The sequence below is a fragment of the Rhinatrema bivittatum genome, chromosome 8, assembly GCF_901001135.1.
Source record: "Rhinatrema bivittatum chromosome 8, aRhiBiv1.1, whole genome shotgun sequence".
In the NCBI taxonomy this organism is placed as follows: Eukaryota; Metazoa; Chordata; class Amphibia; order Gymnophiona; family Rhinatrematidae; genus Rhinatrema; species Rhinatrema bivittatum.
In genome coordinates this window covers 147,646,299-147,661,791 of record NC_042622.1, presented here as the reverse complement: position 1 = coordinate 147,661,791, position 15,493 = coordinate 147,646,299, and the positions used below count along the sequence as shown (strand labels likewise).

Sequence of the window (15,493 nt, the reverse complement as noted above, 5' to 3'; positions counted from 1 at the left end):
GAAAAAAAAAAAAAAGAGAGAGAAGCAGAAGTATCTCCTCAAGGTAAGTGGAGTCTGCTCTAGGGATGGGCCATGCCGTTCCCGGCAGCCCAGTTGGAGAGGGGGGAGCTAGACCCCCGGGGTATCGTCAACGTCCCAGGGCTCCAGGTGAGTCGGAGGGGAGCCTTCGCGCGTGTTTTTTCTTGGTGCGTATCTTGCCGGCAGGCCTTTGTCTTCGGAGCTTCGCGCCTGCAGGGAGTTGTTTATTTTAAGCTTTGACCGCCACGCGGAGCTTTTCCCAGCTCAAATTTTCTTCTTTTTGCTGACGACTGCGTGGCTGTGCGGCCTGGTTCATGGCGGCCTGCTGGGCATATGGCGCGACAGGACAGGCCCTAGATGCTGATTCCCTCTGCTCTGCCTGTAGCACGGGGCAGGAGGGAACTTCTTCGGAGGAGAGGCCTGTCAGGTAAGGTCTAAGTTCCTCTGGGCTGATGCTCCCTGGGGAGACCCGTGTCGAGTGTCGCAGGACGAGGAAACCCCTCCCATTCTATCCCCTGTAGAGCAGGTTTGCCTCTTTGGGGATGAGTCTGGGCTACCGGACCCCTCAGCTGAGGGGGGGGGGAGTGAGGACCCAGGGGAGTTTTTCTCAGAGTTTGTGCTGCTGCTGCTTCACCAGGCTTTCCTGGCTAGGAAGCAGGCAGTGTTGAAGAGAGCAGCACGGCTGGACGTTACATCTGAACCTCAGGCTAAGCGAGTGTCCAGGGTGCCCACGGATCTTCAGCAACCCTCAGGGGACCCGAGTAGAGGATAGGTTGCTGGCCCCACTGGAGGACACCACAGTTTCAGGCTTGGATCAGGATCCGGGGCTTGAGCATGATATGGGCGATGGGACCCAGGACGACCTGGATGAGCTGGCATCTTCGGAAGGCAATGATCCCAGCATGGTGCCCTTGTTTAAGCGTGAGGAGCTCCGGCCTCTCATCCCCCAGGTCTTGGAGGTACTGGGGGTCAAGGTGGCTCAAGACGAGTGACAGCGAAGGGGTTAACCCGGTCCTGGATGGGATTCGGGGACAGACAACCTCTTTTCCATTGCTGAAGAAGGTTCGAAAACTGGTGAACCGGGAGTCGGACTCACCAGACGTGGGTAGAGCGATGGCAAAGATTTACCCCCATCGTAGGATGTTTTGGATCTCCCAAAGGTGCTGAAGGGTAGATGCAGTGGTGTCTGCTGTGACTAAGAAGACCACCATTCCCGTCACCGGGGCTGCCGCATTGAAGGACATACAGGACTGCAAACTGGAGATCCAGCTCAAGCGAGTCTTTGAGGTTTCCACTCTGAGTCTTTGGGTGGCTATTTGTGCCAGCCTCATGCAAAGGGCCTGTCTGTTGGATCCAAGAGGCATTTGCGGCTACACGTGCTGGTGGTGGTGGGCCCTTGCAGGCCGCACGACTAGAGGCAGGTGTTGTATATGTCGCAGATGCCTTGTATGATTTGGTGCGGACCTCAGCGTGTAGTATGGTATCCGCCATCGCGGCTTATAGACTCCCCTGGTTGCGAAATTGGTCAACGGATTTGTCTTCCAAGTCTCAGCTTTGTAACCTCCCCTTTAAGGTCAAGCTTCTCTTCGGGGAAGATATGGACCAGTTGGTAAAGTTACTTGGGAGTCCAAGGGCAACCAGTTACTGGAAGATAGGAAACCTTCAGAGAAGGTTTTTCCTCCTCGAGCTTGTTTTCAGGACTCTCGCAGATTTCGTGCTGGTTGGCCTTCAGCTCCTCCAGGGTCCAGGTCAGCCCCGGGGTGCCAGCAGTCCTTTTGTGGAGGCCACCGCCCAGGTAGTCTGCGGGCCAGGGCGCTGGACGTGGAAAGTCCTCCCAATGAAGCCAGGGGCACCCATGCCGTTGTAGAAGCTGTCTGAGGCAGATTGTCGAGCTTTTACACGGAGTGGGCAAGGATTACCTCGGACCGCTGGGTCTTGGAAGTGGTCAGGGACGGTTACGCTCTCGAGTTTTTGCGCCCGGTTCGGGTAGGCCTTTGTAGAGTCCTGCGTAGCTTTGCGGGGCAAGCGCGAGGCAGTGCAAGGGATCCTACAACAGCTGCTCGATCTCAGGGCCTTTGTCCTGGTTCCCTTAGCGGAGCAGGCCCAGGGAAAGTACTCTGTGTACTTTGTGGTTCCCAAGAAGGAGGGCACCTTTCGCCCCATTCTAGATTTGCAGAAGGTGAATCGGTGTCTTTGGATCCCCCGTTTTCGCATGGAGACCTTGCAGACGGTGGTGGCCGTGGTGCGCAAACAGGAGTTTCTCGCGTCCCTGGACTTCACCGAGGCGTATCTGCACATCCCGCTCCAACAGGATCACCAACGGTATCTGCGGTTCAAGGTGCTGGGGCAACATTTCCAGTTTTGAGCTCTTCCTTTCAGCCTGGTGATGGCTCCACGCACTTTCACCAAGGTCATCGTGGTCGTAGCAGCGTTCCTTTGCAAGGAGGGAGTCCTAGTTCACCCGTACCTGGACGATTGGTTGATTCGAGCGAAGTCACAGGAGGACTGCGAGAGATCGGTCTAGAGGGTGATGTTCACAATACAGTCGCTCGGCTGGATCATAAATGTCCAGAAAATTCACTTGGAGCCCACTCAGTTGCTGGTTTACTTGGGGGCACTTTTCGATACCTCCCAAGGCAAGGTTTTCCTGACATTGGACCGTGTAATGAAGTTGCAAGATCAGGTTAGGGCCCTCCTTCAGAAGGTGGATCCTACAGTTTGGCATCACTTACAAGTGCTGGGATCCATGGCCTCCACCTTAGATTTGGTGCCATGGGCGTTCGCTCACTTGTGGCCGTTGCAGCAGTCGCTGTTGTCGAGGTGGAACCCAGTGTCGGAACAATTCCAATTACTGTTGCCTCTGCTTCCAGAGTCCAAAGTCAGTCTGTCGTGGTGGCTCTTGCGCAGCAACCTGGAGCTGGGGGTGGATTTGGAGCCTCCGAATTGGGTGGTTGTTTCCACAGACGTCAGGTTGGGGAGCGGTTTGTTTAAACAAATCCGCTAAAGGTCTCTGGACACCGACGGAGAGATCCTGGTCCATCAACCGCCTCGAGACAAGAGCTGTCCAACTTGCCCTGTGAATGTTCTTGCCCCTAGTCTAAAACAGAATGGTTCAAGTGTTCTCAGACAATGCGACGACGGTGGCTTATATCAACTGGCAAGAGGGATCAAGAAGCCTAGCAGTGGTGCTGGAAGCAAGGCTTCTGTTCGTCTAGGCAGAGCGCCATCTCAGAGGAATCGCTGCGTCTCGTGTTGCGGAGGTGGAGAATGTTCAGGCGGACTTCCTCAGCCGTTAACAGCTTGATCCAGGGGATTGGGAGCTAGCGCCTGAAACTTGGAACCTCATTTGCGCCAGGTGGGGCGTGCCTCTGTTGGATCTGATAGCAACTCGGGCCAATGCGAAGACACAGAGCTTCTTCAGTCGTCGATGAGAGGTGGGCTCAGTAGGCTTAGACGCCTTAGTGCAGGGGTCGGGAACCCATGGCTCGCGAGCCAGATATGGCTCTCTTGAGGGCTGCATCTGGCTCGCAGACAAGTGTCGCCACACTTTCCAGTCCCCCGCTGACCCAGCTGCTCCCCGGGCCTCCTCCGCTCGGGCTTAAAATGCTGTCAACCCGGGCGGAACGCGGCAGGACAGCTGGAGTCAGCGGCACTGGCATGCTCTCTTCTTCCCCCCCCCCCCCCCCTCCCTGCGGCGAGGAAGTGGAGAGCATCGGGTGCGTGCGCGGCAAGAAGAGGCCACACTAGTGTCCGACGAAAAGAAGACTGCAGCGCAGCTCGGAGGAAAATGAAGAGCTTCAACCGCGGCCGATGGGACTCCGCCTCCGCGAGGGCTGAAAATGAAGGAGGTTAGCGTTGGGAGGAGGCTGCTGCTGCCGCGAGTTCCCGGGGTGGGGGTGGGGGGGAGAGAGAGTGAATGAGTGAGCAAGCATGTGTTTGAGATCCTGTGTGTGTGAGTGAGAGATTGCATGTATGTGAATGATTGAGAGCCTGTATATGTGAAAGAGAGTATGTCTGTGATTGAGAGCCTGCCTGTGAGAGAGAGAGCATGAATGTAAGTTTACCATTGGGAACCTGTATGTGTAAGTTTGTGATTGAAAACCTGTTTGTGTGAAAGAGTATGTGTGTATGATTGAGATCCTTTGTGTGTGAGAGAAATCATGTGTATGTATGATTAAGAGCCTGTGTGTATAAGTAAGAGAGAGATCATGTGTGTCTGTGTGTGATTGAGAGCTGGTTTAGGTGATGGAGCATGTGAGTATGTGATTGAGAGCCTGTGTTTAAATGAGAGAGAGAGAGACCATGTGTGTCTGTGTGTGATTGAGAGCTGATTTAGGTGAGGGAGCATGTTAGTATGTGATTGAGAGCCTGTGTGTAAATGAGAGAAAGAGAGGACATGTTTTTAAGCATGTGAATGAGTCTGTGTGTGAGAGAAAAAGACAGCATGTATTTATGTGATTGAAAGCCTCTGTGTGTGTGTGTAAGCGTGAAAAGATAGACAGCATGTGTGTAAATGTGTAATTAAGAGCCTATATAAGTGAGAGAGAAAAAACATGTGTATATGTGAGTACTGAGAGTATGTGTGTATAGGTGTGTCATTGAGAGCCAGTGTGAGAGAGAGCGCTGGTATGTGACTGAGAGAGGAGAAAGTTCCAAGCAAACCACCCCGCCTCCTGCTAATTCAGAACAATCTCAGGACACCTGGATATCAAACGTTCCCAGGTATGCAGAGCAAAAAAATGTTTGTATCCTTATTTTTCATTACTGGGTCTTTGTGTCTGCTATTTTGAAATATTTTGTTGGTATCTGGAAATGTTTTATATGAGTTTTTAATTATTGGATATTCCACTCATCAGCTGTTTCGAAATATGTTCTTTTTGTTAGTACAGTTTTACTGCTGATGATTTTATATTTCTTGATTTGTTTTCTAAGGATGGGTGATGTTTCTTTTTTCCTTTGTTACACTGCATACAGAGACTCTGGCTTGTTGCAGTTTCCAATTCAGTTTTTTCTGCATGCTTCTTGTTATGCGTTTTGGTCTCTTTATTCTATGTTAGGTGAGGGACAGCACGTGATTCAGGTGAGGTTTTCTGCTGGCGTGTAGTTTCTGTGTAGGACTCTATAGCAGCCTGACTTGGTCCGTTTTCCTAATAGGAGATGTATTGGTGTCTTAAGGCCTGGTGTAATATTTTCAGAGACTTATTGTACTTTAAAAGTGTGATCTTACATAAAATGCACACATTTACTTGTATTTAGTTTTAAACATATTGTATGGCTCTCATGGAATTACATTTTAAAATATGTGGCGTTTATGGCTCTCTCAGCCAAAAAGGTTCCTGACCCCTGCCTTAGTGTGTCCTTGGCCCATGGGAATTCTTCTCTGTGCCTTTCCCCCTGGCCTCTCATCGGTCGGCTTCTCCAACGCATAGAGCGGCATTCAGGTAGCATGGTGCTGGTAGCTCTAGAGTGGCTGCGCTGTCCATGGTTCGCGGACCTGGTTCGAATTGCTCTGGAAGGTCCCCTGCAGCTGGCTCATCTTCTGCGTCTGCTCCATCAGGGGCCCATATTTTCGGATCGGGAGGATCACTTCTCTCTCGCGGCTTGGCTTTTAAGAGGCGACAATTGCGATTGAGGGGCCATTCAGAACAGGTCATTTCCATACTTCTTCAGGCGCGGCAACCGGTTACTTCTATGGCCTATGTTAGTCTGGAAGCTTTTTGAGGCATGGCGCTCCTTGGCTCTGTTATCAACAGATGTTCGAAGAATCATAAATTACCATATTTGAAATCCCTTTTTTATCTTTATTCAAATTACATGTAAACATTCATTTTTTAATTTTAAATTTTTGGGTTTTAAGAATATTTATGATTGAGAGACAAAGGCCTCAGAACTGGTATCAGAAGGGTCCGAAGACCTCAAATTGTCAAACCAGTAAGTTCAATAACCGGCCTTTATTGTCTCCTATTTTTTAAATTATAATAAAATGCAATTGCTGCAGACTATTTTTAAGTCTTTATAATGTCAATTGTTCCATTTGAGAAAATCGCAGGTATCTCGGCAAATTATTGCCGGTATCTCAGCAAGTTATTTATCACGCTGTATGACATCCGCAGATGTTACTCCATTGTTATATAGACTGCCAGTGTCCCGGCAATTTGTAACAAGAATATAATACACTGTGTTTCTCCGTGGTTGTTAGACACCTATCAAATCTGGCAATTTATGTTCGAATTATGAGCCCTGAATCTTGTATCTTCTAGCTTCTGAAGGAATATGTTGTAGTTTCAGAATTGTTTAATACTGAAACTTGCCCGACATGACAAAGTAGCAAAATTCTAAACTTGCTGCAAAATTGCTGTATTGACAACAAGTCTGTGCTACAAAAAATCACCAAGGCACTTGTCTGAAACTCGTTACATTTTTCTTGTTCTTCACTGTAACAAGTCAATGCCACGCACCTCCGCCAAATTGCTGTGTTATCACCATATATCTGTGCTACAAAGAATCACCAAGGCACTTATCTGAAACTTGTTGCATTTTTCTTTTGTTCTTCGCTGTAACTAGTCAGTGCCGCGCACCATCACCACTGTTAACGTTTCGCCTAAAGCTTCCTCAGGGCGGATTGCTTCTCTCTCAGCTTTTAAGAGTATCTGGCTCAAGTCACCCGGATATTAACCATTTTCTCAAGGGGGTCAAGCATTTATGCCCTTCGTCTGCCCGTTGTGTCCGGATTGGAGTTTAAATCTGGTGCTTTGTGGAGCTCCTTTTGAGCCTTTACGCAGGATGCCGGTGAAAGATTTGACCTTGAAGATAGGTTTCCTGGTGACCATTTGTTCTGCTAGACAGATTTCGGAGTTGCAGGCTTTGTTGTGTCGGGATCCTTTTCTTAGGATCTACGATGATAGAATTTCGCTGTGCACGCTGGTTATGAGGTGTTGGAGTGGGCAGCAGTGAAGGTAACCTAGTGAAGTAGTCCAGGGGGTCCTCAGCAGAGGAGACCAGTCTCACACTTGAGTAGATGATAGGCAGCGTGGCGTAGCAGGGACAGGTCCCGGATGTAGATACAGAGGGCTGAAGCTGAAAGAGAGACAGACTGAAAGGGTTAGTACTCACTGAAGCAGACAGCTGTATATTTGAAGGTCTTGGCAGGCAGAAGTTGTTCAATGGCAGGCACCAGATTAGGGAGAGCAGGCCCTCGAGGAGCGAGTACCCGGTATCCCAAGATAGGCACATGAAATAGAGCAGAAGGGCCCCTGAGGAGCAGGTACCCAGGTTAGTGAAGAATTACCCCGAAGGGCAGAGAGAGCTTCCTGCGGCAGCTGGGAAGCGGCAGAGTAGCTTAGACCGGAGGCAATCCAATCCTTGCTAACTCAGTTTGTTAGCAAACGAAGGGCAGGCTAAATACCAGGATGTGATGTCACTCGGAGAGGACGCCCCCGAGGTTCCCGCCATGACGTGGATAAAGACGTGGGTGGCGTGCGCCCCCTAGGAGGCCCTCAGGAAAATCATGGCAAACTCCATCGCCGTTGCCGATCCGAGGCCACCGGAGAGAGCGGCATGAAGACGCGGCAGCAGCCATTTTCCTAAGGCTTGAGGAGAGAGAAGGAAGAAAGGTGAGGCACAGAGGTCGAAGCCGTCTGAGACCGGACGCAACAGCACGGTTCCATCCTTCATCTCCAAGGTAGTGTCTGCCTTACATGTCAATCAGGGTTTCCACAGTGGTCCCGGGATTCCCCGCAGGAGAGAGATCTTCATCTTTTGGACGTGCGTCACACTCTCTTGCGCTATTTGGAGGTTACCAATGATTTCTGGCTTTTACATCATCTATTTGTCTTATTCGATGGACCTAAGTAGGGTGACAAGGCTTCTAAGACTACAATTTTGCGCTGGATTAAGGAGGCCATCTGCTCGGCCTATGTTGCACAAGTGCGCCCTTGGGTCTGAGGGCTCATTTCACTAGGGCCCAGGCTACCTCCTGGGCTGAGTGTCGACTTCTGTCGTCACAGGAAATCTGCAGTGCGGCAGTTTGGTCCTCCCTTCACACTTTCACCAAGCATTATCGTTTGGACGTTAGGGCGCAAGATGAATCGTCCTTCGGTGAGAGTGTTCTGCGCACGGGTCTTGGCTCCCGCCCAGTCTTGGGTGGCTTGGGTACATCCCACTGGTCTGGATTGATCTGGGTATGTTCAGAAAAGGAACATTTGGTTCTTACCTGCTAATTTTTGTTCCTTTAATACCACAGATCAGTCCAGAGGCCCACCCCCATTTCAGATTCTGAAAGACTACCTTGCCGAAGAAAATTTTTTTTCTTTGTCCTCTTGCAGATACTCTTGAAAGAGCAGGTTCCGAGGTGGTCTGGTGGTTTTTGTTCTTCCATTATGGGCGAGTGGTTGGCTGTTGTGTTTTGGGTTCCAATCCTCTTCGCCCCTTAGGTTAGTTGTTGGGCTTGGGTACAGGCCAATACTGAGGGACTGCAGGTGGCACTCTCGGTTATGTAGCAGTGCCCAAAGTTTTTGTTCTCTGACTCCATCTGCTGGTAGGGATGCATAACCCACTGGTTAGGACTGATCTGTGGTATTACAGGAACGAAAATTGGCAGGTAAGAATCAAATTTTCCTGTGGTTCACTATTCCTTTCAGCTTGATCTTAGGACTGTGCCTGTCACAAATCCTTTCCTTCCTCCTACACACCTTTATATTGGCTCATTTCAGCTGGAGAAGCATGCGGACAAGCTACGGGAGCTGATCATTGCCATAAGGGAGCAGATTTACACTCAGAACGAGATGGAAGTGAGCAAGCGCTGGAGCTTTGAGGAAGGGGTAGGTAGAAGCATCTGAAATATAAGGGTGCCAAAAGGCTATAGTATGGGCTGAGTTTATTGCCAGATGTCTCAAAACAGCATGTGCCCGGTAATTTGTTGTACGGATTAAAACTGCCTTGAGATTGGTGGGTGGGAAATTAAATCTAAATGAATGCATGAGAGGTGTTTCTCAGAGATCAAGCAGGATGGTAACCCTCAAAAAATGAGTGACATCAGATGGAGCCTGGCACAGAACTTTGACCTCAAAGAATCCAGAACTTTCAAACATGCCCTACTAAGCATGTGCAGCTGTAGTCTTCACCCTGCCCCCTAGGCAGAGTCCCTCTGTCTCCTCCCCTCCCCCCCCCCCCCCAACTGAGCCATTTGGTTGCAGGAGCTGTGTGTTTCATGGTATTCAGCTTTGCTCTCTCCTCAGTTTAAGTGATTTTTTTTTCTAGAGCTGCAGCTGTTTCTTTCCTTTTCCTTACAGTAGTTTTTTCTTTTCGTTTTTCTTCTTTCCTCTGCCAGCTGCATGTTGGGCCTTAGTTGCTGTGCAGTCTGGCAAAGTCTATTTCTATCCCTTATTGAAAAAAAAAACAAAAAACACTGCATCAGCAGTTTAGCATCTATCCTTGCCCTGTCTGTTTTCTGTCTGTTTTTGTTTGTCAGGTGCTGGCAGGACTGAATGAAGACCATGGGTAATCCATGTTGGCTACCGAGCCCTACCAAGGCAGGAGTTTCACATTATTTGACTGATCAATTGGCATCGATGGAGGTTCAGAGAGTGCAGAGATCAAGGACCACACTGTTCCTGTGGGAGGGAGAGCTCATCCTCCCCACATTCATAGGAACTAGTCTCCATGAGTAGGCATCCTGGATGACTTAGCCTCCCCTCCTGCTTGCCAGTGATATGGCAGTGCAGTCTCCTTGTGAGAGAGGGTGAGCAGGAGCCTGGGCAAGCAGCTTGCTGGTTGCATCTTTGGTGCCAAGCCCAGTAACAGTTTCCTCCTGTGCACATGTGATCAGCGCACCATTGATCTGACACATCAATGTCAGAATCGCATCGGGGACCAGGACTGCTGTTGACCACCATGGTCATGCTGGGTTGCCCTTGATGCCATCTGGGTCATGACCGCCCTCAATGACTTAAGGGCCTTCTGTGCCATAGGCATCTGTGGGCGTGGAGTCCCGATGCACCGGAGTGAGTCATCGAGCGCCTTGGGCCTCGATGTGGCTGAGTAGCGACACTGACCTCTATTGTCAGAGACCAGGTCTGCCATCAAGGCTATGGTCCCCCTTGAATCCTTGGTGCCATTGAGGTGCATGAGTGACCACCCTCAATGCCATTGAGGTACGTCGCCTTGATGCTGTGGCCGCCCTCAGGGCTGTCACATTGTGGAGCTGCCTCGATGCTATCAAGGTGCACCATGGAGGCCATCGGGCGTGTGAGCCACTGATGCCTTTCGTTTCCACTCGTGACAGTGTCGAGCACCACCAACGAGACACTGGGATCACCATTGAGCGCCCTTGTCGACCCTGAGGCCGTCAACACTTGGGGCTTTTGAGAGCTTTCGAGTACCATTGAAGCCCTCGAGTGATGGGGACTTTGGCCTTTGAACGGATTGAGCGCCTTGGTTGCTGTTTACTCAGGCAACTTGGTACACAGAGGCATCCAGGCACGGTGGTTTGGTGCTCTTGAGGCTTCTTGGAGGTGTGCCGACAGGGGCCTGAGGGGGCATTGTGCTGTCCCATCACTGGCCTACGGCTATCGGGCACCATGGATGCCAATGATCTCAGAGGTCCTGAGCCACTGGGATCAGGGGACATTGGAGCCCCTGCCTGGATTTGTGCACTGTCTGTGTTAATGAGCATTCCTGAACATACCCAGATCAGTCCAGAAAAGTGGGTTGTGTATCCCTACCAGCAGGTGGAGTCAGAGAACAATTAGAACTTTGGGCACTGCTACCTAACGAGTGCCATCTGCAGTCACTCAGTATTTCTCTGACTCCAGCAGGTGGTAGAGATGCACTCCTGCAGTCCGACTAGTTTTATTTGATTCATAGTTACTTAGTATTTTTTTTTTCAGGGATTTCTTTTTCCTTTCTCTCGCTGCGCTTCCTGAGGTGTTAGGCACCTTCGTAGGCCATCCCTCACTGGAAGCCGGGCGTCCAAGGGGTTGGACACCCCTGTCTGTGTTTCGCCCGCAAGTTCTTGGGAGTGAAAGGCCAGGGGCTCCTGGTTACTTCACACCAAAGCTGCTATAGCTGCTCCTTTTCCTTCTGCCTTTCTTTGCTGCTTCATAAAGTTTAAAAAAAAAAAAAAAGGGGGGGGGGGAGCTGAGCCAGCGGATATTCTGAGAGAGAGGCTGTGGATAGCAGCCGTTTCAAAAAAAAGGAGCAGCATATTCCCTCTTAGCCCGGGGCTCCGGGTGAGTTGGGCTTTCAGCCGGTGTATTTTTCAGCGCATTTCACCGTTTTTTCGCTGCGTTTCAGCACTACTGTGCTGGGGACTGTTTTGTTTTTCTTTTGGCCTTGCGTTTTTTGCCGACAGCTGTTTTTTCTCCCCTCAGGCAGACTGCATGGCTGCGCGGCCGAATTAATGGGCCCTCGTACAAAATCACTGGCCTGCCGTGCTTGTGGTGTGCGTGGGCAGGCACTGGACTCGGCTGCCCTTAGTGTGGCTTACTCCTCCGGCATGGAGGGCTAGTCGGGGCTGACCGAAACCCCCCCTGCGGGGGTGGGGTGGGGGGGTGGGAAGGCGTTGCTCCACGGGTCACTTGAGGAGGATTCCCCGCCCGTTTTGGCCCCTATGGGGGATGATGTTGCGGAAGATGCCCCCCCCACGCGATTCTCCTGAGGAAACAGGAGACCCGGAGGAGTTTTCCTGGAATTTATTTTACTTATGCACCAAGCCTTCCTGGCTAGGAGGCAAGCGGTACCGAAGCGGCTTGGACATATGGGAACCCTGTCGGTGCCTCCGGCGAAGAAGGCTCAGATGCGCAGCAGCGTCCGGGGGATCCATCTCCCCAGACAGGGGATTCCCTCCGAGTGCCACAGGACCCGGGAGCGGGTGCAGACGCTGCGGCAGACTCTGGGACGGGTCCGGGAGTAGACCCGGATCTGACTCTGGATTCGGGGGATGTGGATCCTGATGATCTGGATGGTGACTCCCTCCCTCCAGTGGAGGGTGATGATCCCAGCGTGATCTGCCCTTTTCAAGCGTGAAGAGCTCCGTCCTCTCATTCCACAGGTCTTGGACGTCCTGGGGCTTAAAGTTTCTCAGGAGGACATTCCAGTGGGAACACTGAGGAGAGGATCACCTTGCTGGTGGCTGAAAGGAATCAGTAAGGTTTTGCTTGGGACATTGTCTTTTTTAAAAGTATTGGGGCAAAGTTAACTATTTGGGAATATTATTTAGTATGTTTGTGTGTTTGTGCCTTTAATAGTCAGAAAGGCAGTGAATAAACAAGTTAGACTGTATTTTTAAATAGTCAATAAGGTAGCTAGTAAGCACTAGGCAGTGTGTTTATTTTTAAAATTCTGCAGAACTGAGTGTTCTGCAGACTTTTAAAGAACTGAATATTTGTATTTAATACAAACTGAGTGTTTGTATTGAACCCCCCACCCCAAAAAAAAAAAAAGTAGCCAGAAGCTAGAAATAAGCTAGGAGCAGTGTATACCTAAGTAAAAAAGTTGAATAGTTCAGCTCAGTTACTCACCTTGGAAAGGTGTTGAGGTAGTGTAATTGGGTTTGAATAGGGACCAACATTTGTTAATCAAGAGAGCAATGAGTCACTCTGGCTGACTAACTGAAGTTAGACTTTGTATTTCCCAACCCTCCCACCCCTAGCTCATCCCTCCCACCCCTAGCTCATCCCTTAATTTATAGGCAGGTGCCACTTTCACAAAAAACAACAAAACCTTTATTGAGAATTTGATCAGACCCCGGTAGGCCACTACCGGACACATAGTAAATTCACTAATACATTTAAAGGACGTTAGACACATTCCTACTCCCATAGCAACCCAAAACTTAACTAGGAACTGATCAAAATTGAGATGAAGGCAGCAGTCCCAGCAGCAAGAGGGGGGCTTCCCAGTCTTTTGCATAGAGTGTCACATGTATGATTTTTTACCCACTGGTGAGAAGTTGTACATGTGCATGTGATGCAAAGAGCTCCTGGCTCTCAGAGAACGAGTCCAATCTGTGGAGGCTAGAGTGGCAGACCTGGAGGAGCTGAGGCAGACAGAGAGGTATATAGATGAGACCTTCAGGGACATAGTAGTCAAGTCCCAACTTCAGACTGGCAGCCCTGGTGCTGCCTTGGAGGAAGAAGGTCTCATGATGGGAGAGCACCAACCAGGTGCAGCAGGAAAGGATCCTGTAGCAAGGACCTGCTCTCCAGGTGATGCATTGTCCTTTTGCACTGAGGATATCTCCCCAAGGTCTACTGCCCAGGAGGGAAGGGTTAGGTTGGCCGTCATAGTTGGTGATTTGATTATTAGGAATGTAGATAGCTGGGTAGCTGGTGGGCGTGAGGATCGCCTGGTAACATGCCTACCTGGTGCAAAGGTGGCGGACCTCATGCGTCACCTAGATAGGATTTTAGAGAGTGCTGGGGAGGAGCCGGCTGTTGTGGTACATGTGGGCACCAACGACATAGGAAAATGTGGGAGGGAGGTTCTGGAAGCCAAATTTAGGCTCTTAGGTAGAAAGCTTAAATCCAGAACCTCCAGGGTAGCATTCTCTGAAATGCTCCCTGTTCCACGCGCAGGTCACCAGAGGCAGGTAGAGCTCCGGAGTCTCAATGCGTGGATGAGACGATGGTGCAAGGAAGAGTGATTCAGTTTTTTTAGGAACTGGGGAACGTTTTGGGGAAGGAGGAGTCTTTTCCGAAGGGATGGGCTCCACCTTAACCAGGTTGGAACCAGACTGCTGGCGCTAACCTTTAAAAAGAAGATATAGCAGCTTTTAAACTAGAACAAAGGGGAAAGCCGACAGTCGCTCAGCAGCGCATGGTTCGGAGAGAGGTATTTTCAAAGGATACTAATGATGCATTAGAATTAGGGCATCCCGACAGTGAGGTTCCAATAATTAGAAAAATAGTCCAAGTGCCTGTAACTAAAAACTCACCTGAGCTAAAAAATTCTAACTTACCCCTATCAATTAAAAAGCAGAATGAAAATACAAACAAAAAACAAACTTTGAAATGTTTGTATGCTAATGCCAGAAGTCTAAGAAGTAAGATGGGAGAATTAGAATGTATAGCAGTGAATGATGATATAGACTTAATTGGCATCTCAGAGACATGGTGGAAAGAGGATAACCAATGGGACAGTGCTATACCGGGGTACAAATTATATCGCAATGACAGAGAGGAGCACCCGGGAGGAGATGTGGCGCTTTATGTCCGGGATGGCATAGAGTCCAACAGGATAAACATCCTGCATGAGACTAAATACAAAATTGAATCTTTTTGGGTAGAAATCCCTTGTGTGTCGGGGAAGATTATAGTGATAGGGGTATACTACCGTCCACCTGGTCAAGATGGTGAAATGGACAGTGAAATGCTAAGAAAAATTAGGGAAGCTAACCAAATTGGTAGTGCATTAATAATGGGAGACTTAAATTACCCCAATATTGACTGGGTAAATGTATCATCGGGACATGCTAGAGAGATAACGTTCCTGGATGGAATAAATGATAGCTTTATGGAGCAATTGGTTCAGGAACCAATGAGAGAAGGAGCAATTTTAGATCTAATCCTCAGTGGAGCACATGACTTGGTGAGAGAGGTAACGGTGGTGGGGCCGCTTGGCAATAGTGATCATAATATGATCAAATTTGATTTAATGACTGGAAGAGGAACAGTGTGCAAATCCAAGGTTCTCGTGCTAAACTTTCAAAAGGGAAACTTTGATAAAATGAGAAAAATTGTTAGAAAAAAACTGAAAGGAGCAGCTACAAAAGTAGAAAATGTCCAAGAGGCGTGGTCATTGTTAAAAAATACCATTCTAGAAGCACAGTCTAGATATATTCCACACATTAAGAAAGGTGGAAAGAAGGCAAAACGATTACCGGCATGGTTAAAAGGGGAGGTGAAAGAAGCTATTTTAGCCAAAAGATCTTCATTCAAAAATTGGAAGAAGGATCCAACAGAAGAAAATAGGATAAAGCATAAACGTTGGCAAGTTAAATGTAAGACATTGATAAGACAGGCTAAGAGAGAATTTGAAAAGAAGTTGGCTGTAGAGGCAAAAACTCACAGTAAAAACCTTTTTTTAAAATATATCCAAAGCAGAAAGCCTGTGAGGTCAGTTGGACCGTTAGATGATCGAGGGGTTAAAGGGGCACTTAGAGAAGATAAGGCCATCGCGGAAAGATGAAATGATTTCTTTGCTTCGGTGTTTACTGAAGAGGATGTTGGGGAGGTACCCGTAATGGAGAAGGTTTTCATGGGTAATGAATCAGATGGACTGAATCAAATCACGGTGAACCTAGAAGATGTGGTAGGCCTGATTGACAAACTGAAGAGTAGTAAATCACCTGGACCGGATGGAATACACCCCAGAGTTCTGAAGGAACTAAAAAATGAAATTTCAGGCCTATTAGTAAAAATTTGTAACCTATCATTAAAATCATCCATTGTAGCTGAAGACTGGAGGATAGCAAATG

The 15,493-nt window shown here is 49.1% G+C and overlaps 1 protein-coding gene across 3 annotated transcripts in view; it reads left to right on the top strand.

The window, feature by feature from the left end:
• The window catches only part of LOC115097047, a 175,401-nt gene that overhangs the window by 75,898 nt on the left and 84,010 nt on the right, over window positions 1-15,493 (top strand). For all 3 annotated transcript variants that reach the window (XM_029612478.1, XM_029612477.1, XM_029612479.1), the window contains one exon: window positions 8,730-8,837. In XM_029612478.1, the coding sequence (XP_029468338.1) occupies window positions 8,730-8,837 (108 nt within the window). The remainder of the gene's footprint in view (window positions 1-8,729; window positions 8,838-15,493) is intronic.